This window comes from Psammomys obesus, unplaced genomic scaffold, assembly GCF_907164565.1.
Source record: "Psammomys obesus unplaced genomic scaffold, mPsaObe1.curated_primary_1811, whole genome shotgun sequence".
Lineage (NCBI taxonomy): Eukaryota > Metazoa > Chordata > Mammalia > Rodentia > Muridae > Psammomys > Psammomys obesus.
The window spans coordinates 16,609,843-16,630,825 of record NW_026596101.1 but is presented as its reverse complement, the minus strand read 5'-3'; the positions used below and the strand labels follow the sequence as shown (position 1 = coordinate 16,630,825).

The 20,983-nt window shown below is 44.8% G+C and overlaps 1 protein-coding gene across 1 annotated transcript; it reads left to right on the top strand.

Moving 5' to 3' along the window:
- Positions 1–498: 498 nt before the first annotated feature.
- Arl6ip5 (ADP ribosylation factor like GTPase 6 interacting protein 5) lies at positions 499–20,087 on the top strand. The gene is made up of 3 exons (XM_055628412.1): positions 499–827; positions 15,816–16,033; positions 19,116–20,087. The coding sequence occupies exons 1-3, from the start codon at positions 652–654 to the stop codon at positions 19,286–19,288; spliced, it is 567 nt and encodes a 188-aa protein (XP_055484387.1). The 5' UTR covers positions 499–651; the 3' UTR covers positions 19,289–20,087.
- The last annotated feature ends 896 nt before the right edge of the window (positions 20,088–20,983 follow it).

The window sequence follows — 20,983 nt, the reverse complement described above, 5'->3', positions numbered from 1 at the left end:
ACTCAGCAGGAAGGGAAGCCACCCAGTTCGGGTCCGATCATCTGTCTGTTAGGATGGCACAGCAGTTCAGTGATTTCGGCGCAAGACAGCTGAAATGGTGAGCAAAGAAAAAGGTGAAATGACAATCGGCCGTTCATTTCAGTCTAGCCGTCTCTTCCGTTTTCCCAGTCTGGCTTCACACAAAGTGACTCATGAAAATGGCCTGCGACTGTGGGGAGCCTAGCAAGGCTGGGTTTCCAGTAACGCTGAGTCCACCTTCCATTCCATTCCACTTAGACGGACATCGGAACAGCTGCCTTTTTCTCCCTCCAAGGCAGAGAGCAGCACACACGCAAAAGAGATGGTTTGCATCTAAACTGTCAGGGAGAGAATCGACGCCGCCTTTAGGTAGGGGACTTCCGCTGGGTACTTTCTGTCCGCATTCTGTTCTACTTCTGGTCCCCTGCTCAGCGGAAGGCCCTTGTTTTCTGTCACTAACCACTTCCAGCCAATCACCGACAGACAAACACGCCCGCCCGCAGCCAATTTCCTGGGCCCTGCGGGGCTCTAACCGTAGAGCCAATCCGAAGGAGCCGCTGTCATCTTTCACCCAGCTGGTTGGCGCCGCCGCCGCCGCCAGATTCCGAGAGCGAGGCTCGTTAAGCCAGGAACATGGACGTGAACCTCGCCCCGCTCCGTGCCTGGGATGATTTCTTCCCGGGCTCCGATCGCTTCGCCCGGCCGGACTTCAGGGACATTTCCAAATGGAACAACCGTGTAGTGAGCAATCTGCTCTATTACCAGACCAACTACCTGGTGGTAGCTGCCATGATGATTTCGGTCGTGGGGTAAGTGGGGTCTCGCGTCCCGAGCACCTGTCCGGGGCCAGGACGTAGGGACCCCGGGGACAAAATCACGAGATGCAAGACTAGGTCCACGCAGGGCGCCTGCCCTGCAGCCTCGTGAGGCGGCCAACCCGGTGGAAACGCGCTCAGGGCGAGGCCGCAGCTCTCTGGGGTCCCCTTTCTTTCTCTCCCTGCTCCGGAGGCTGAGACTTGACAAGGGACCCTGGGAGGAGGAAGATGAGGGGAGTGCTGAGAACTTGGGGGAATAGAAACTACCCCCTACCCCCGCCCCCCGTGCTGGGGTCAGCCGCCCGTCAGAGGTAGCACCGAGGGTGTTTTAAAAAACAAAAACGTGGTGTTGTAACCCTTGTCATGGGGCTGCCTACGGAAGCCTGGAGTGACAGGGTGTGGACCCAGGGCGGTGTTCAAGGGGTCCCTCAGCCTGAGGTCTGCGGAGCTGAGTCTCCCGGTGGCGCATCTTGCATCCCCTGACCGCCCTCTTCCCCGCCCGCCCCAAGTTGCCAGACGCGGTCACTTCAGCTTTTCTCCTGAGACTTGGGGGTCTTATCTGGATCCGAAGGCCTTTTCAGAGTTTGCTGAAAAGTGGTTAAGAAGTGCCCTGCGTTAATTAAGGTTACGCGTGGGCATTTGGGCACATGTGGGCACACAGTTCTGCATCTGTCTCCCCAGAAGCCGCGTTCCCCTGTACTTTACCCTTTAAAAATGCTTCTCCCACCTTTGACAAAGTAAGTGGTTTTGTTCACCATCTTGTTCGCTATCTCTCACGCGGATTTTTTTTTTCTTTTTTTTAAAGGCTTTACCCTCTTGCCCTAAATTAAGAAGTCCTTGTGGAAGGCTTCTCTTTCAGAAGAAACCCGAAGAGAAAGCAGCTAGGAAGGCATAGGAGGTCATGGGAAGGGGTGAGCGATAAGGTGGTGTCTCAGGTTGGCCTGAGGTTAGCCGGCGTATTTATTTAGCTACCTCTGGGCACCAGACCCAAGCTCCTGGCACACCAAGATGAATCAGACTTGAATCCTGGCCCAGGGACACATGGCATTTGCTGAGCCTCAAAAGGAGCAAACTCACAGCACAGAGGAGACTGGCAGGGTTCCCCATTTCCGGGCGTGGTTCGGAGTGGGCGCCAGTTCCCAAATGCAGGCTCCGTGTGGGATCCTTGCTGTGTGTGGCTCAAGGGACTGCCAGCTCCGGGGACAGCCTAGAGTGCAGGAACACAGGCCCTGGTGGACTCTAACTAAACTGGCAGCTGGGGAGCCCTTAGTCAGGGTAAGAAGGTTTGGGGCAGTTGTCCGTAATTGTCCGTAAACCTGCCCAAAGCTGTGCTTCTTCCTAGAAAAAAACAAAACAAAACAAAACAAAACAAAACAAAACTGCACGAAGAAGAATCTTTAAAATAAAGCAGAGGGCGGTGGCACACGCCTGTGATCTCAGCACTCTGGGAGGCAGAGGCAGGCGGGTCTCTGTGAGTTCAAGGCCAGCCTGGTCTACAAAGTGAATCCAGGAAAGCCAAGGCTACACAGAGAAACCCTGTCTTAAAGATGGATGGACGGATGGATGGATGGATGGACGGATGGATGGACAAAATAGCTGGGCAGTGGTGGTGTTAACCTTTTATTTCAGCCCTTGGAAGGCAGAGGCAGGAGAATCTCTGTGAGTTTGAGGCCAGCCTGATATGCAGAGCAAGTTCTAGGACAGCCAGGGCTGCACAGAAAAACCCTGTCTTCCCACCACCACCCAGAAAAAAATCTAATAATGGGTTTATATCTGTTGTTTTACTTTCATTTTCTTTTCTTCCTCTTTTGGTTTTGTAGTTATGGGGGCTGTATCTTATCTTAAATAGGAAGGTTTCACATAGACCAACCAAATATACAAGTAAAAATTGAAATCCCCCTCCCCTCATGTCCAAAGCAATTGTGCCCAGATTCCAGCACAAGCCTTGGCCACCTTGTGGCCTTCACAGAATACATTTTTCATAGTGAGCTCTTTAACTAAACATAGCTCTCTCATTATGGCCTTAGGCCACTAAACCAGGCAATCTGGAGTCTTAACCCTTCTCATCCCCATTTCACATAAAAGTATCAAAAGTTATTGGTGTCTTCGAAGGATGAAGAGAAAAGTACCTATTATTGTCATTGTTGTTACAGATTTCTAAAAAGCCATGCAAGGCATGGTGACTCATGCTTATAAGCCCAGCACTCAAGAGACTGAGGCAGGAGGATTGCATGAGTTCCGGACTAGCCAGGGTTACAGTGTGAGACTCAAACAGCTGTTTCAAAAACATACGTGTGTGTGAAATATGAATTTATTTTTATACCCCAGGATAAATTTGGGCATGTAACTTTTTTTCTCTGTATCTCTAAACACTTTCTAGCTTTCCCTACAAATTCTTCTTTTCTTTCTTTATAAATAATAATAATAAATCATTTATTTGGGGCTTTCTATGCTAAGTTCTGTGTGCTAAGTATAGTCTTGCATTGTGTCATACAGCTCCATAACTAGACTATTATTATTTTCACTATTAAACCTGATGCTCAGAGAAGTTGAATGACATTCTTACAACCACAGACCTGGGCTCGCCCCCTTAACTACTGTGGCATCTTCCAGGGAATCAGGAGGTTTAGAATGATAGCGCCTGAAAGGTGGAAGAAATCCAATACTTTTGGGATGAGGGAGCATGGCTGATTCTGGAACATTCCTCATTCTAAAAGAACTGTTCTCTTTTTGATGCTGCAGCAGACGGGTGAGTCTGGGCACTGCTAGGAGATAGTTATCTGGATCTTCCGCTAATGGTGATAGTTTCTCATGATGAAATGTGCAAATAAGTCATGTTACCCATGGTAAAGAATGTTCAGTGATTCCATCTCTGTGGCCATGAGGTCCCTGAGGGACATTCAGTGGCTCTTGATGTCCTCTAGTGTTTCAGATTGGTTTGGCTGAAGGTAGGCAGTGCTGATTTTTCCAGATCTCCGTCTGCATGAGAGAGGGTAGACTCCAGGAGATGTGATGTAGCTCTAGAAGCACTAGGAAGCACTAGGCCGAAATGGAAATTGAGAGTGGTTAAGGATAGAGACAGACATCCATATTGGGTCCTGACCAAGAAGGGCTTGGGGGTCAGAAGTTAGATTGCCAATCAAGGCATGGCAGTGCGTCTTTGTTATCCCAGCAATAGGGAAGATGGGGCAGGAGGCGAGTCTGGGTTACATAGTGAGTTTCATGCTGTAACAAGACTTCATCTCAAAAAGAAGAGGAAGTTTGGTCTTCATCCTAAAACCATGGTTTTACTGAGCACATGGCTTCCATGTAGTAGGTACAACGTATGTCTCAGATTCAGTGAGCTCATAGTTCCTGCTGTTCCTCTCCTCCTCCTTTCTCCTCTCCCTTCATGTCTTCTTCTTCCTTCCTCCACTTCCTCTTTTTCCTCTCTCTTTTCCCTGCCCTCCAACTCTCAAGCTCTTTACTTCTCTCTTCTCCCACCATCTTTGTTTTCTGTTCTTGTTTTGTTGCTTTTGACATGGTCTCACTGTGTTCCTTTTGGCTGGCTTGGAACTCAAGTTCCTCAAGCTCCAGTCTCCTAAGTGCTACCATTATAGCTGTACATCGCTCTGCCTTGTAGCCCTTCTTAGAGACAGTTTTTATTTCCATCCATCTCTCTGAGTAGTATAATTGCTATGAGCCAGATTAAGTGTGTTAGAATCCCAACTGCCAGTCACTAACTGTATGACCACATTGCCTCATCTTTACCATCTGTACAGTGACACTAATAACAGCACCCACCTCACAGACCTGCTTGAAGACTAACCAGCATCCCATAGGTGATGCCTTTAGAACAGTGCCGGCCTCCTCAGTGCATTAAATATTACTTCTTTCTTACCGCTGTTAGTGTCACCAGCTTCAGAGCTCAGAAACACAGCATCTTTAGTGACTTCGGCTACCAAAGTCCAGCCTGGATCTGTTTTCCCAGTTCTGCAAGACTCAGCTTCGGTATCACTACATGGGATAAACACTATTCCAATATCTCTTATTGCCAGTGTTAACTGGACCCCACATCTGTATTTGTGGCTTTCCTGTTACCCAAAGGTCTTTTATGCATACATATGCACAAGAAAAGAAAGATGTCTAAGATCGGAGACCAGAAACTACCTTCCCATGCATGACAGGAGACAGCAATGCATTAATCTAGTATGTTTACATCACGCCCATCAACAGAAGTTGTCTTAGTCAGTGTTCTATTGCTGTGAAGAGACACCAGGACCAAGGTAACTCTTAGAAGAGAAGCACTGGACTGGGGCTTGCTTGTGGTTTCAGAGGTTCGTCCCATTATCATCATGGTGGCACACATGGCGCTGGAGCAGTAGCTAAGAGCTACATCCTGATCCACAGGCCAATGGGGTGAGGGGGTCGGGGACAGAGAGACAGAGACTGGGCCTGGCATGGGCTTTTGACACCTAAAAGCCCACTTCTTCGACACTTCCTCCAACAAAGTCACACCTCCTAATCCTTCTAATCTTGTCAAAGATTTCCACTCCCTGGTAACTGAACATTCAGATATATAAGCCCATGGGGGCCCCTCTCACTCACACCACAGAAGTCTATTGCCATTTTTTTTTTTCAAAGTAAAAAACACAGGCAACATTTAGTTATACTTGAAACCTTAGTACTAAGCCTGTGGTGCACAAGAGCTGTGGGGGAAGATTTCTCTGTGCTTGATGGAATGCCTACAGATATGAACTGGAAAACAAAACAAAACAAAAATACTCCTACTAAAGACTGAGCCAAAGAACAAAAGCCTTGCACCTGAGAGTTCATCAGAAATGAAGACTCTCTGGTCTATTTCAGACCTCTTGGCTCTATATTTTAATAAGGGTCTCAGAGGATTCATTCTCACGTTAAACTGTGGTCTATTCTGACTCAAAAGAAAGACCAACAGAACTTAAAATAATATACCATACGCCAATGCCACTTTTAGAGATTCTAATTGTTTTGTTTTTTTTGTTTGTTTGTTTTGGTGTCTAATCTGTTTTTGCCAGATTCAGGAATCTTTTAATTTTTGCCTCTCTGACTCTAAGTGACTGTGATATGTATACCCCAAATGTGATGGACGCAGTAATTTTGCTGAGCACCCACACTTTTAGAAACATGAAGGCTCGAGGTCGTGCAGCTAATTGGAACCCAAACTGCTCATAGTAGCTGGGTTGATTGCCAGCAGGTGAAATGACTTCTCAATCAAACCATATGGTAAATTTGCTAAAGTTCCTGCTTAACCAGATTTAGCTGGATATTTTAAAATTAGATCATTTTACTGCTATGCTAACGTACCTTGTTCCTTCCTGTTTTCTGATGTGGCCTCAGAGTCACTAACCACACGAAGTATTTTCAACTAGTAAATGCTTCTCCTTGCCTACAAGACACATGCACACCTTTCTTCCTTCCCCTTGACACAGAGCCGTGTCACTGCCGGGTGAATGCGCCCAGGTTTTCCTGGCAGGAGTCATTCTGTGTCCTGATGCTTTGGCCTGTGGAAGTGTCAAAGGAGGCAGGGATCAACAGCTGTTACTCTATGCTTCTGCCTTGTCAAGATGATAAAAAGTTTCTAGAAGGCTAATAATTATAGACTTGAAACTAAAAAAAAGGAGTATTAGGGTAATTCTTTTCAAAAGAAATACAGCCCCGTACATGCCCAAGGCACATGGCTGTCAGTACCTGGTATTAAGAATACTCACACTGTTTGTGCTTTCAGATGCTACAAGGGAAAAGAACTGGTTGCCAGTTGGTGAGGGAAGAGCTAGCTAAGAAAGTCCTGGGTGCCCTGCACGGAGATATATTTAAACATTTGTGGGAAGAAAAAGGACATCTGTGTCCTCCCCTGCTGGCCTCTAAATAGCCCTTGAGGTGCATGTTTTAAGTTCTTGCTCCCCTGGGGCTGCTGTCCTTTCCCTTGCCTTTGATCAGGTAAACCAGATGGTCTTATTTTTTTTTTTTAATATAGTGAGAGGTAGACCATGAGACAAAAGATTCTTGACTTTTTTTTTTTTTTCATAGACTATCTGTTGCTATTCATAGACTGTCAGTGAACCCTCCACAAGCCCATCCCCGTTTTACCCAGTGCCCGTACGCTGGCCCTGTTTGTGTTTGTAAGCTTATGCTGGCAGGTTTATTTGCTTACGGATTTGTGATTTTCTTTAAAACAATTTTCATACTCCTAGTGCCATTAATGGTAAGAATGATATGAAGTGGAAACTACTGGCGATCACTTTCATAGTCATTTGCAAAGAGAATAAATCGCAGTCTGCTTATGCTTTAGGATTAGTCAGTCAGCAGATTCTTAGTTGTGTCACTTCAGTCGTTCAGCAGAGTGGGAAGGCTTTATCAGCCTTTCCGATACTGCTGGGAGGAAGTGGAGACTATCACCGTAGGGCTCCTTTATCAAGTTAAAAGTCCAGGGAGGTAGGACACAGTGCTAAAAAGGCCAGCATTAATTTTTATACCAGGCCACCAAGCCCACAAAAATACACAACTACAGCCCACGCCTTTAATCCCAGCGCTCGGGAGTCAGAGGCAGGCAGACTTCTGAGTTCAAGGCCATCTTGGACTAGAAAGCGAGTCAAGGACAGCTAAGGCTACACAGAGAAAACCTGTCTGGAAAACCCCAAAAAAGAAAACAAAAGAAATACAACTACACAGGTACTCATCTTGCCCAACTGACTTACCTGGGCTGTCCCGAACAATTCCACTTAGACAATTCTCCAGTGCTGGGACTGGGGCAGACACTGTAATGTGGATAGGGGAAAGGGTTATGCTGTTTTGATGATATTCACTCACGACTCACATCACTTCTCGGTTGAACATAGCCGTTGACCTGAGGAAACAGTAGGGAATGCCCCCAGATTTCATCTCCATCTGCCCTACCGTACTTCTTTAAATATACTTCATCCAGGGAAGATGGTGGATGTCTTCTCCTGGTAGGTCTTGAGTTTTTTCTGACTACAGACCTTTAAGAGGTCTGTCAACATTCACGTGTTTAATCTAAAGATCCTTCATCCGAGCTGAGGGTGTGGCTCGGGGAGACGGTGCTTTTCGTGCACAAGGCCCTGGGTTCTACCCCTGCAAGCAAAATCACCTCTCATGACATATCCTTGGCATCATGTAGTCACTCGTTCTTCCTGGCTTCTCTCTGTCACCATCACCTGTTAGAAGAATTAATTTCCCACCCTGCCTCAGCCAACTAGTTGGTGTTTCTGTTTCCTTGGTACTAGGAAAAGATTTACCATGTCCCTAAGTGAAGTGAAATAAATGTGCGCAGTCTGGATTCCTGGCCCCCTCGCTTAGAAGCTGAGCTATGAGTCAATTTAGGGCTACAGAATTCTGAACAATGCTGGGATCATATAACTTTACATTACACTGTATTATGTTATTTTCCTTCTGGACAGGTGAATTTTATCATGTATCATTCATCTTTAGAAGGCTTTACCCTTGATGTGGCCTTTGTTCAGGTAATGCTTTCGCAGCTTCTGATGAGAGATAAAACCTGCAGTTTGGCTCCTGTTCAGCAGCCATTTACTGTAAATAGATAGGATTTCAGGTGCTTGCCGTGAATAGGCACATATCTGGCTCTTCCCTTCCATAGGCGTTCACTGGCAGACGGAAAGGCCATTTAACGTAGAAAACGTCGTCGTTTTGGTGGCCAAAACTTCTGCTAACTGGTTTCATAGCCCACCAATGGCATATATAGGTTGGAAGTTAGTGTGAGGGAAATAAGACACTCTTACGGAAAGGGAACTTAATGTCACCGAAAGGGAGGCAGAGGTGGGAGGATCCCAGGGGCTCACTGGCTGGCCAGTCTGTCTCAAAAAATAAACTAGAGAGCAATGGAGGGAGACACTTGATATCAACCTTTGACCTCCATGTCCACATACGTGTGCACACAAGTATCCATACTTATATAGTAAACACATTAGTAAATGAGCAAGCAGCTTAGTAAATGCCAAACAACACAAGAGGCCAGCAAAGTATGTCTTGCTAGGAACACACGGTGAATTCCATGGGCCTTACTAATTCAACCGGCTAAAGAGATCCCAAGGTTATGTTACTCTGACCTGATGTGAGGCATGAGACAGGCTCCTATCCCACCTAAACTTTCCTTTGTCCTATCTGAATTTTTTGAAGTCTCCTTTACCCTGCTGATGTTTAGGTCCAAGAGATGATGGTCACACATACTGAAGACTAATTTGTGTCTAAAGCCATCTAGTTATAATTTATGGTCAGATACGGTTCTTGTAAGCTCGCAGGATTACTCAGTGCTAATGGCGCTTGAAGACAAACCTAATAGCCTAAGTTTGATGTCTGGGTGGGAGGGGAGAGCTGACTCCTGAAAGTTGTCCTCTGACCTTCACATCAGCACCACACTGAGTGCACACACTAAATAAATAAATAAGTAAATGTAATTTTGAAAAAATTAAGAAGAAAGAAAAATAAAGATAGCTCTTGCCAGGACAGAAGTCATGGTTGGGGAACCAGAACAACCACTGAACACTTAGGACGATCATGGAACTCGGAAAGGACCCTCAAAGGATAGCTCAGCAGCCTGTTAATCTCCCTCCTCTGTCCCTGCTGTACTTCAGCCTGTGCTGGTCACACAGCTTGCAGAGGGGTCTTCTGGAAAGCCCACTGCCTTTCCCCACCTCCAGGTCATCTCATCATGGAAGAGCGTGGGTTTTTCCTCCCCAGTGGTGCTTTTCTCACTTGTCCCTCGAACAAGCTCTGTGAAGAGACAAAGGCTGGAACTATTTCCCTGCCCCATTTAGTATACAATGGGAATAATAGGGGCTTGTCTATGTTAAGTCGCATGCTTCCTTGAGGGCCACAGAAATATGCTCAACTTGGTGAAACGGTAAGAAAACGCGCAAAGTCTTTTTTTTTTTTTCTTTTAGTGATACATTTATCAAATGTACCGCGCTAAGTGCTGGGGCCAAAAATGTGACATCTTCTTTCCTTACGGAGCTTTCTGTCTAGAAGGAGCTAAGGATGTGTTTGGTACTCACCCACATAGCTGTAAGGCTGTCACTGTGGCAAGCACTGCGGAAAAGAGGCATATGGTGCTCTGTGCTCTTCAGAGAGGCTGAGAAAAGGCTGCTGAACTGAACCTTAAAGAGGCTGGAGCCGATCAGGCCGAGAAAGCAGTTCCTGCCCGGGCTGGTGGGTGGTTTGCCCAGGAGGCAGGGTGAGTTCTAACAACCTCCTGAAGCCTGAGCATAACCAAGACACGGTTGGCAGGGAGGGCTGCTGTACGGCAGGTACCGAAGGTGCCCCTGGGGCAGGGAGTAGAGAGCATGGTTCTCACCCTGTAGCCAAGCTCCCCGCCCCGGTACCCACTTCAGGAACAACTGTGTGTAGTAGTCTGGGCAGGCCCTGCGAAAGATGTAAAGAGTGCTGTTTTTATAAGGGCCACGAGAAGCAAGAAAGCGGGTGGGCGTGTCCACAACTGCTCTGGAAAGCCTCACCTTGCCAGAGAAGTGCCCTGTGAGTCAACAGACCCTCTGCTCCTCTTCCCTGTGAGTCGGGCCCCTCTGGAACCACACTTCACCAACAGCTTCCGGGTTAGAGGTCAGCTGTTTCTGCCTAGGAAACACTTCTCGGCCTTGGGGGTTCTGCTCGCTCGGTGCGACAGAATTTACCAACTATTCCTCGCGCTGCTCCGAATCTTCCGCGTGAGTGAATTGCACCGGCAGCCCAGCAGTTGGTGGCTTCCGACGAGTTTACTGACTGGATTGATTCCTTAGCTGGATGCTTTGTGAATTGAAGGGTTTTTCGAGATCCTCCTAGCTCCAGATTGATGTGGTTGGGCGAGGTTTTTTTCTTTTCCTCCCTCAGCAGTTTATACCGAATCTGTAGATCTGGCCAGCAGAATCAGGAGGACAAATCTGGGCCACACCTTCCTTCCGACTTCTCTCTCTCCCTTCCCCCTCCACGGACACACACTGGGCGCGTGCTCTACCACTGGGCTGCCCCACAGCCTTGGCCACCTTCTCTCAGAGAGCGATATCCTGTGGAGGGATTCCCTTGGGGGGGGGGGGAAACAGCAGCTTGGAATGGAGGGGTTAGGCCCCTGCCTGCATTAAGGTGCTTAATAAATTACATGGAATAGTTATCTTGAAAACTCCACCCCCACCATCTCCCTAACCTCAAATCTCCCCCATGGCTATGCTTTTTCACTTTTGTGGATCTCAGTTTTGCCCCATACTGCCTAGTGGGATTGTATTCATTCACGTTGTTTGTTTGTTTGTTTTGGTTTTTCGAGACGGGGTTTCTCTGTGTAGTCTTGGCTGTCCTGGACTTGCTTTAGAGTCCAGGCTGGCCTTGAACTTACAGCCATCCCGTGCCTGCCTCTGCCTCCCTGAGTGCTGGGATCAAAGGCATGCACCACCATTCATTCACTCTTTAAGATGGCTTCAGATATTCACTGTGGCATTCTGAATGTTTTTACAACCAAGAACAACCCCAGTACAGTAAAAGGTCTATTAATTAGTAGAATGGGGTAATTTATATGAATACATTTAATCTCAAAATTGAAATCATATTTAATAATTTTAACTTGCATAATTAAGTTGTGTTCTACAAAGAACAGAATCTCAAATGTTCTGTTTATTCTTCATTCTTCCATTGTGTTCTAGTAAGTACGTTCTCTCTCTCTCTCTTTTTCCTCCCTGTTTCTTATTATTCATGGATAACCAGTAAATATGCCTGCACCTGGTAGAGCAAGTGAAAGATGAGTGTCTTGTTTACGGAAACCACTGTTCAGAGTCCATGGATTTTATCTGGACTGGTGTGACTAACAGCTCAACCGTTTGCATCTCAGATGATAGCTGCTTCTCAGATCCTTGCTCTTACTGGAAAATGCAGTCAGTCTTGTGTTTGATGTATGTATGTTTCATGTGTGACTGTGTGTTATTTTGTTACAAGTATAAATGGCTATCAAGGCTTCTTCATGGTGCTCATTTTACTGATTTTCCAGAATGGAACTGCATGTACTCTGAATATGGAAGAAAATAATTTCTCCTCTCAGTAACGCTGTTCTTTTTTTCCCCCCTCAGCTTGACTGCTTTCTAATTATAGTTTGTGGCTGGCCATGTTGCAAGCTAAAACCAGTCCTATAGGAGCCCTTGCTTCTTTTCCCTTGAGCATGAGCTACAGGAACAGGTGAACAGCAACTGTGGAATTGCTTGAGTCAGCCCTGGATTTTCCATTGTTCTTCATCCCAGGCTTTATTTAGACATTTGGTTCCTATCTCTGCCTTACTTGTCCAAAGTTAAAAAACAAAACAAAACTTTTCATGATTTTTATTATATGACTTATGAGTTATTATTTTAATTCATATTCTAGAAAGACTTTGGTACTTTGCTGCAGGCTAACCAGCTCCTTCTTGGTAATTTAGGTTGTAAGTCTTTTTTTTTTTTTTTTTTTTTTTTTTTCCGCTTTGGCCTTCCATTTGAGTCTGTCTCTCTCTTTGCACCATTCAGCTTGTTTTTAAGACAAAGTCTCTCACTGAGACCCGGGGCTTGCCAAATAGATTAGGCCAGCTGGTCATTGAGTCCCAGGGATCCGACGAATCAACTATGAAAGTTCCCAGGCCTCTAACGAAAAGATAAGATTTGTTCAAGAGGATATACTTTCTGCATTGCCTGATTCTGCCTTTCTCAGATTAAATCTTGGAGCATGATGCCATGTGCTCTTAATCTCACCTCTTGGGAGGCTCAGGAGCTTAAGGTGAGCTCTAGCTAAACAGTAAGCTGCAGCTAACCTGTGCTGTATGAGACCCTGTCTGCACCAGCAAACAAAAATCAAAGCTGAGGTTGTACCAGGAGATATGGTACGACCCAGATGAAAATATAAAGTAAAATAATAACAAAGTAGAGAGAGGCTGGGTCACTCTGGGTGACTTGGAACCAGGAGGGAGGGAGGGCAAGCAGGCAGAACAGTCTGTGAGCTGGGTGTTGAGAGCTTGGAAGAGGTCAGATGGTTCAAACTGGCACATGGAGTACAGACAGCAGGAAGCCAAGGCAGAGGTAAAGAAGGAAAAGCCTCAAGGTGTTATATGACCTCAAATTCCAGCAATGCAATTAGAGAGATAATGAGAGCACTAAGCCTAGGCTTTGCACTGTGGAGCAGTTGATTTTATATTTTGTATTGTTCTATGTAGTTATTTTATTTTTCATCAGAAAATAATGTGCAAGTTACAAACCAGACCTGGTAGTACAGACCTGTAATCTCAGCTGCTAGGGAAGCCAAGGAGGAAGATAGAGTTGATGCTGAGACCAAACCAACCAATACCAACCAAACAAGATAAAACAAAACCGCCAGTGTGAGGATGTAGCTTAATGGCACAGCCGTTGCCTACCATGTACAAGACCCTGGGAGCAATACCCAGTAGCACACACACATCTATAGGAAGATCCGGGGTTATAGTTCAGTTGGCAAAATGCTTGCGTAACTTTCATGAAGCCCTGGCTGTGATGCCAAGCACCATACAAACTGGGCGTGGTGGCCCACATCTGTGTTCCTGGACTTGGGAGCTAGGGGCAGGAGGATCAAGACTTTAGGTCGTTCTCATCTACACATAAAGTCTGAGACTATGGTGAGGTATATAAGATCCTGTCTTAATGAGAGAGAGAAAAGGAAAAAGGGAGGGAAAAAAAGGAAATGTAAATTGAGGAGACATTTCTGCTTTAGGGTTATGTCACATACGTGAGATGGTAAGTCTATTTAACAGAGGGAATTGCTATCGTTGCTTTCATCCATTCAATAGATGTTAATATCGTGTTGTGCTACTAAATTGTAAGCCAGGTCTAGTAGTGCATGCCTGAATACTTCAGCTTTTTAATGATAGTTGTATATACCCCAACCTAGTAAAACATTGGCCACATAGGTTATTCCTAACAGCTCTTCATATGAATACCACCAATATGTACTTATCCCAGTCTTGGCAATTTTGTCTATTACCTTTGTATTCTCAGGCTTGAAGGGTCTCAGCGTTTTCAAGGGTTTTGAGAGAAATAGGCAACCGTTACTGTCGTACCAAGGATGGCGCCGGTGGAGGTGGATTCTCGGAAGACAAAAGAAGGAAGAAGCAGTTCGTTAGACACACTGTGGCACATCCGAAGAGGGCAAGGCAATAGAGAGCGAGCCCATCTGTAACAGCCATTCTGAGGGGCTGCTTTTACGCTGGGAAGGGACTTTCCACGCACGAAGTTGGGCGGTGATTCAATGTCACAGTGTCCCGGAGTAATTGCCGTTGAAGCTTATTGTGGTTAGCAACAGCCTGGCCTTGAGGCAGTAATGGTTTTGTCCCGAGTCAGAAGTGGCTCAGCACGAATAAATTGGCATCCATATTTTATAGCTGGGGCTTGTTGTGTTTTACCTTTTCTGAAAAGATGACAGTCCTGCTTGGAGGCAACAGAGGTTAGAGTAGCCCTGTTCTGTGGTGAGATAGGCCCAGAACAGCATTCACCAGTACTGTAGGCTACAGTATGTTTAAGCTCTATTACACTACTCTTACCATTGTTTAATTTTCTACCCCATCCCCTTTCGTTTTAAAGACAGAATCTCACTATGAAGTCCCGGCTTGGAAATCACATTGTAGACCAGGCTGTCCTGGTTAGGGTTAGGGCTAGGGTTAGGGTTAGGGTTAGAGATCCACTTGCCTCTGCCTCCTGAAAGCTGAGGTTAAAGGTGTGCACCACCACATCCAGAAATTCTTTCCTTTTTTTTTCTCTTTGTCGATAGCTTTAGCTTTTTCAAAGCAGTTTCACATTAATTCCAGCCCCCCAACAAGAGGAAACTTTCAGTAGCTACTCAAAATAGTTGGTGTTTCAGTGGGCAGAATCAGAGGTAAAATGTAAAGGGATATTCAGTTGGAAACAGTCGTGCACATCTGTAATTATATAGTTCTTGGGGGGCTGAGGTGGATCATTGGTTTGAGGCCAACCTGGGTGTCTTAGTTACTTTTCTGTAGCTATGATAAAGGTAAAAGCAACTTATAAAAGAAAATTTTTTTTCTTACAGTTTCAGAGGGAGAGGGTTAGGGGAAGAGTTGGGCTTCATAGAAAGCGTCTTTTCAGCCTCAGTAAGAAAGCTGCTCCAAAATGGAAGGTGGGTCCAAGGTGATTGGATTCTCTTATTCCAGGAGACACAAGTTACCCTGTGTTTTTTACAATATTTTTCGTTTGTTGTTTGCTTCTTTGTTTTGTGTTTACACTGTACAGTCCAAACAGAAATATGACAGTGGACAGGGTCTTGCTCATGGAGGCCATTGTATGATCTTTACCCTACATTTATTCATCATGGATAGATGAGTTCATTCATCCCTCATTCCTACTAAGCCTGATGTATTTAGTGCTAAAAAATTAAGAACAAAACATTGGTGTGCAGTAGTGTCCAGTGTTCTGCCTGTGTGTGTGCCTACATGCCAGAAGAGGGCACCAGATCTCATTATAGGTCGTTGTGAGCCACCATGTGGTTGCTGGGAATTGAACTTAGGACCTCTGGAAGAACAGCCATTGCTCTTCACCTCAGAGCCATCTCCCCAGCCCCAATTCCACCACTTTCTTTGATGCTGTAGTTGCTGCTGTTTATCGTCTTTTCTTCCCTTCTCTTCTTTTTCACCTTCTGTTTTTGTTTTGTTTTTGTTTGTTGGAGACAGAGTCTTACTATGTGGCTGATGCTTGCCTTGAACTCATGATCCTCCTGCCTCAGCCTCCCAAGTACTAGGATTGTATGGACCACGATAGCTGGCTCTAAGTGTCACAGTTTTCTAACCACTAAGGCTGTTTCTTTATTCAGAATCGGTCAGCCCTCTCTACATCACAGGTTCTGGCGTTGATGGAAGTACTTAGTAAGTACTTAATGGTTTTCACTCCTCTTCCCTTCTCTCCCCATGCTGTACCTGCTACTGAGCCACTCTTTCTTGGTTTCCCATCCCAGGTTCCTGAGCCCCTTCAACATGATCCTTGGAGGAATCATTGTGGTGCTGGTGTTCACGGGGTTCGTATGGGCAGCACACAATAAGGACATCCTCCGCCGGATGAAGAAGCAGTACCCCACGGCTTTCGTGATGGTGGTCATGCTAGCCAGCTACTTCCTCATATCCATGTTCGGGGGTGTCATGGTCTTTGTGTTCGGCATCACTTTCCCTTTGTTGTGTAAGTAAAACTGTTTTCTTTTTCTCACTTCATTCAAATAAGTGGAGGCTAGCCAGGTTCGGTGCACCTGCCTGTAATCCCAGCACCTAGGGAGGCAGAGGCAGTCGGATCTCTGAAAGTTTGAGACCAGTCTGGTCTACAAAGCAAGTCCAGGACAGCAAAGGCTACACAGAGAAACCTTGTCTCAAAAAACTAGGTAGATAGATAGATAGATAGATAGATAGATAGATAGATAGATAGATGGCTAGATAGATAGATAGACAGACAGACAGACAGATAGATAGATTGATAAATGTAGGCACAGTTGGCCAGTGGGCATTGTATAACCTCTTGGTTTATCTGGTACAAGTGTCAAAGTCTTCTAAAACAGCACATGAAAGCCTAGTAGTTGCTTATTTCCATCGGTCTAGGTAGGCACCTGCAATGTCAGGTTGCTCTTCTTACACAGGGACCAATAAACAAAACAAACGCAAATCCCAGTCACGGGGCAAGAACTGGTGCAGCTCAGTCTGCACGGTATCTGCATGACGCCTCACAGCCATCCATAACTCCTGTTGCGGGGGATCTCATCCATTCTTTGATCTCTGCAGGCACCAGGCACGCATGTGGTATGCCTGCGTACACACATACAGTGAAAACACTCACACACATAATAAGTAAACATATCTGAAAAAAAAAATAACTGGACCACAGTACAAGTACTATCATTCTGGTGAACTAGATATTTTTCTAAATAGCCTATTTTCTAAGACCTCAAACAATATGAAATGAAACAAAGATTCAATTCAGGTCTCAGAAGGTGGAAATCTAGCTGAAATGCTGGTGATGACAAGAGAATGTCCCTTTCCATTTGAAAATGTTTCACCTATGCGTGTGTTCTAGTAAATAAGATCATTTGCTTACTTGAGATCTTGTTCGACTGAACCCAGAATATTTACAAGTGAATCCTGAACCCAGAATATTTACAAATGAATCCTAAACTTTGTTACATACACTATTTCCACCACTGAATTTAAACCTTGGGAAATTTTCCCAACTAGAAGTTAGTGCTAGAGTGATTCCATTTAAACTGCTTGGTAACTGTGGTTCCCTTTCTGCTTAAGAGTCTGAGATGGGCCAGGGCCAGAGTCAGGAGCTCAGTTTCTCCTGCCAGGTTTACAGGAAACCAGAGTGTCATCTGTCATCCTAAGTGAGCTGCGTTCACTCATCTTTAAGACAAGGAAATTAAGATCAGTTATTCTCAAACTCTGTTACATGAGGATCATCTGTCCAGATATTTTTTTAAACTTTAATTTTTATTAATTACATTTTATTCACTTTGTATCCCCCTGTAGCTCCCTCTCTCCTCCCCTCTCAATCCCACCCTCCCTTCCCCTTCGCCACGCATGCCCCTCCCCAAGTCCACTGATAGGGGAGGTCTTCCTCTCCTTTCTTCTGATCCTAGCCTATCGGGTCTCATCAGGAGTGGCTGCACTGTCTTCCTCTGTGGCCTGGTAAGGTTGCAGACATTTTTTTTAAAAACATGTATTTCTAAGCCATATCTGTTGGAGAGCCTGTTTCTCGGTGTCAACAGTGGTATCCGAAGAGCCTGATGCTTAGAAAGTGGCTTGTATCTCTAAAGGTTGGAGTCAGTTAGGAACATCTAGTCTTCCTCTGAATTGTGCATAGGGTAGTGTGGGAATCTGCCTAAGATAGGTTCTTTTATTTATGTTTAGATTATGTACTGCATTTGTGTATGTATATGTGTACATGTGTTTCCCCATGTGTGTAAGGGTGAGCAGGCCCAGGGTTGACATCAGGTGTCTTCCTTCATTGCTCTCTATTTACTGAGGCAGGGTCTCTTGATGAGCCAATTGGCTGCTCTATCTAGCTGGCCTGATAGGATCCCCTATTTCTTCCTTCTAAGTGCTGGGGTTGAAGGCTGGCTGCCATGCCTACCTGGCTTTTATATTGGTCCTGGAGACCCAAACTCCAGTTCTCACACATTGTGTACTGAGGCATTTTCCTGGCCCTATTTTTTTAATTTTTAAAAATTGCATTTATCCATCCATCCATCCATCCATCCATCTATCCATCTATCTTTCCCAGGAAACTATGGAGGTAAGAGGACAACTCCTTCCAGCATGTGGTTTCTGGAGATCAAACTGAGGTCACCAGGCTTGGAGGCAGGCACTTTTACCCACTGAGCCCTCTCCCCATCTCCCCAGCCCTCTTTAACCAGCTCTTATGAAAAATGACTGTTAGAGATCACACAGAGTGTCTTGAAATACAGATTTTCTAGCCCATTCCCTTAAGGTTCTGGGACAAGAGGTCCATGAAGAGAGACCATGGAATCTGTTTCATAATGAATAAAGTCAGGTCATTTCTGCTGACGCTTTAGAAAATATGCCTCTTTAAAATGAGTGGGTTTTACCTGGATTCTGGCATTCAGGGAATGTAGTACAGATAAACCCAGAATGCACAAACTGTCCTTCCTGGGAAGCCTTGGGTAAGTGGATTCATGTTCAGGTTGGAATCACGTTAGTGGACAATTATGTTGTTTAAACATAATTTTTAAGTCATGTTTTTTAAGTAACATTTGCAAGGTGGGGATTTCAGTAGGGAAGAAAGAATTCGGAAGATCAGGAGTCTTTCAAGGGAGTACCATGTTCTCTTCTACACGATATGTATTTGGTTTAACAAGCAGTTTTATATAAACTCTGTGTACCCATCTGAAGGCCTGGATCAGCAAGGCAAGCAGAATTGATAGCTAAAAGAGATGGTTTACTATATGTGTGAAGAATGAGAAGGAGTACTATGTTGATGTGAAAAGGGGAATTCTTGGGCTGGGGAGACGGCTCAGAATTTAAGAGTACAGACGACCCAAATTTGGTTCTCCATATCTATATTTGTTTCTCCATATCCAGCCCCAAGAGACCTGATGCCTTTGGCTTCTGCAGGCACCTACACTCATGTCCATAAACCCACAGACACAGACATATATACATGTAATTAAAAAACAATAGAAATTTTAGTTTTTTACATAACTAAAAACAAAAACAAGTAAAGTGAATTCTTGCTTTGATGTTGTCATTTCTTTCAGTGATGTTCATCCACGCGTCCCTGAGACTTCGAAACCTCAAGAACAAGCTGGAAAATAAAATGGAGGGAATAGGTTTGAAGAAAACTCCAATGGGCATTATCCTGGATGCCTTGGAACAGCAGGAAGAAAGCATCAACAAATTTGCTGACTACATCAGCAAAGCTAGGGAGTAAATGCAGCTTGCCTGGTAACAGGGCGCAGCAGGAACCCAGTTGCACTTTTCCCTTGTTCAGACCCATTTTCTGTCTGTGGTTTTGAAACAGAAGGTGCATGTCTTAGCACCCAACTATCTAAGGCATCATGCATGCACAGGCCCACCTTTTAAGATCTTCGCCATGACCCAAGGAAGGCCTCAGACACTGCAAAAGATACAGACCCACTCTCCCATTACGTCTGAAGTTTCCAGTGTGTTTTTGAAAAAGAATGTGGACTGGGCAGCAACAGCTCTATTCTATGGTAGGGAAGACGTCACCTTAGAGCCTGGAGGCAATACCAAGGAAATGAAAAGTCAGTTAAAGCAGAGGATGTCATGTGTCAGCCTGTTTCCAATCCTGTCGGACATCCCCTCCAACATCCCTAAGACTATGATGTGTCAGGTGTGGTAGTTTAGTGGTATTATCCTTGTTGTTTTAAATCCAGAGACGATCGCCATCACTTTGGCACCTGTTTGATGTGCAGTGGAAACTGGATCAGCCAGCTGTTTATATTTTGTTTACGAATATGAAGGTAGCTGTTTAGGACAATGTTTTGTTAAATTTTTGTAAACTTTTTAAGACGGTAGTAATATGCTTTCACCAGCAGGTGTTTCTTGCAAACTAAACGTCATCCTCCTGGGGTAAGGGTGGGGAGGGGTGGCTACAACTCTGTAACTTCTGTTATTCTTGACTTGTTAAAAAAAAATAATAAAACCAAACTTGAGTTCTGTTTATATGACACATTTTTATTACTGCAATAAAATGGTGTCCAAGGTAATGTTTACATTGTTTAGGTTTTTTACAGATTCATTTTTATTATTTGTGTGTGTATGTATGAGAGAGAAAGAGACAGAGGCTGAAGAGAGCATTGGACCCTGGACCTGGCATTACAGTTGGTTGTGAGCTGCCTTGTGTGGGTTCTGGGAACTGAACTGAGGCCCTCTGAGAGAGCAGAAAGTGCTTGTAACCTCTGAGGCGCCTCTCCAGACCCAGTCCTTTGGTTTTTAAACAGATGAGAGCATTTAGAAAGAAAGAAATGGGTGTGTATTTTATCAAATTCTTATGAGCTCAGAGAGGACAACTGTTGATCTTCTGAATGTGCAAAGCTTCGCTTGAGGACCAAGCCAAAAGAGTTTAAACAGCTCCTATAACTCAGGAAGTTGCAGACAACTGTGCCAGCATTTTAGCATTAGGGTTAGGATGGTGTGAACATATGTATTTCATTACAGTCACCCCCTTATTGCTCATATATTTAGAAATAGATTATGAGAGATGGGTATTTGCCAATTTAATGATTTCATAGGTGAAACAGAACACAGTTAGGTTTTCCTAACACTGAAAAGATAACTGGTGTAGCCTTTCCAAAGAGTTCCTCTTCGTGTTCTAAATATAATCCATGCCCACTGTGGCAGCTTTGATGTCTTCTGTTTACTCTCAGCCAATCTGAAGCTTTACCCTTACCCAGAGCTTCGGACAGGGTTTAGAATCTGTACCATTACCCAAACAGAAAGAATAAAATCTATCAAAAGCATTTCAGTGAGACTTTATTCAATACATTTATCCAATACATATCAAGAAACTCGGTAATAGTTTAAGAGAAAAAAAAAACCTAAAAAACTTAATACTTCTATCTTATATTTGGAAAGCTGTTTAATAAAACACCTTAATAGGTAT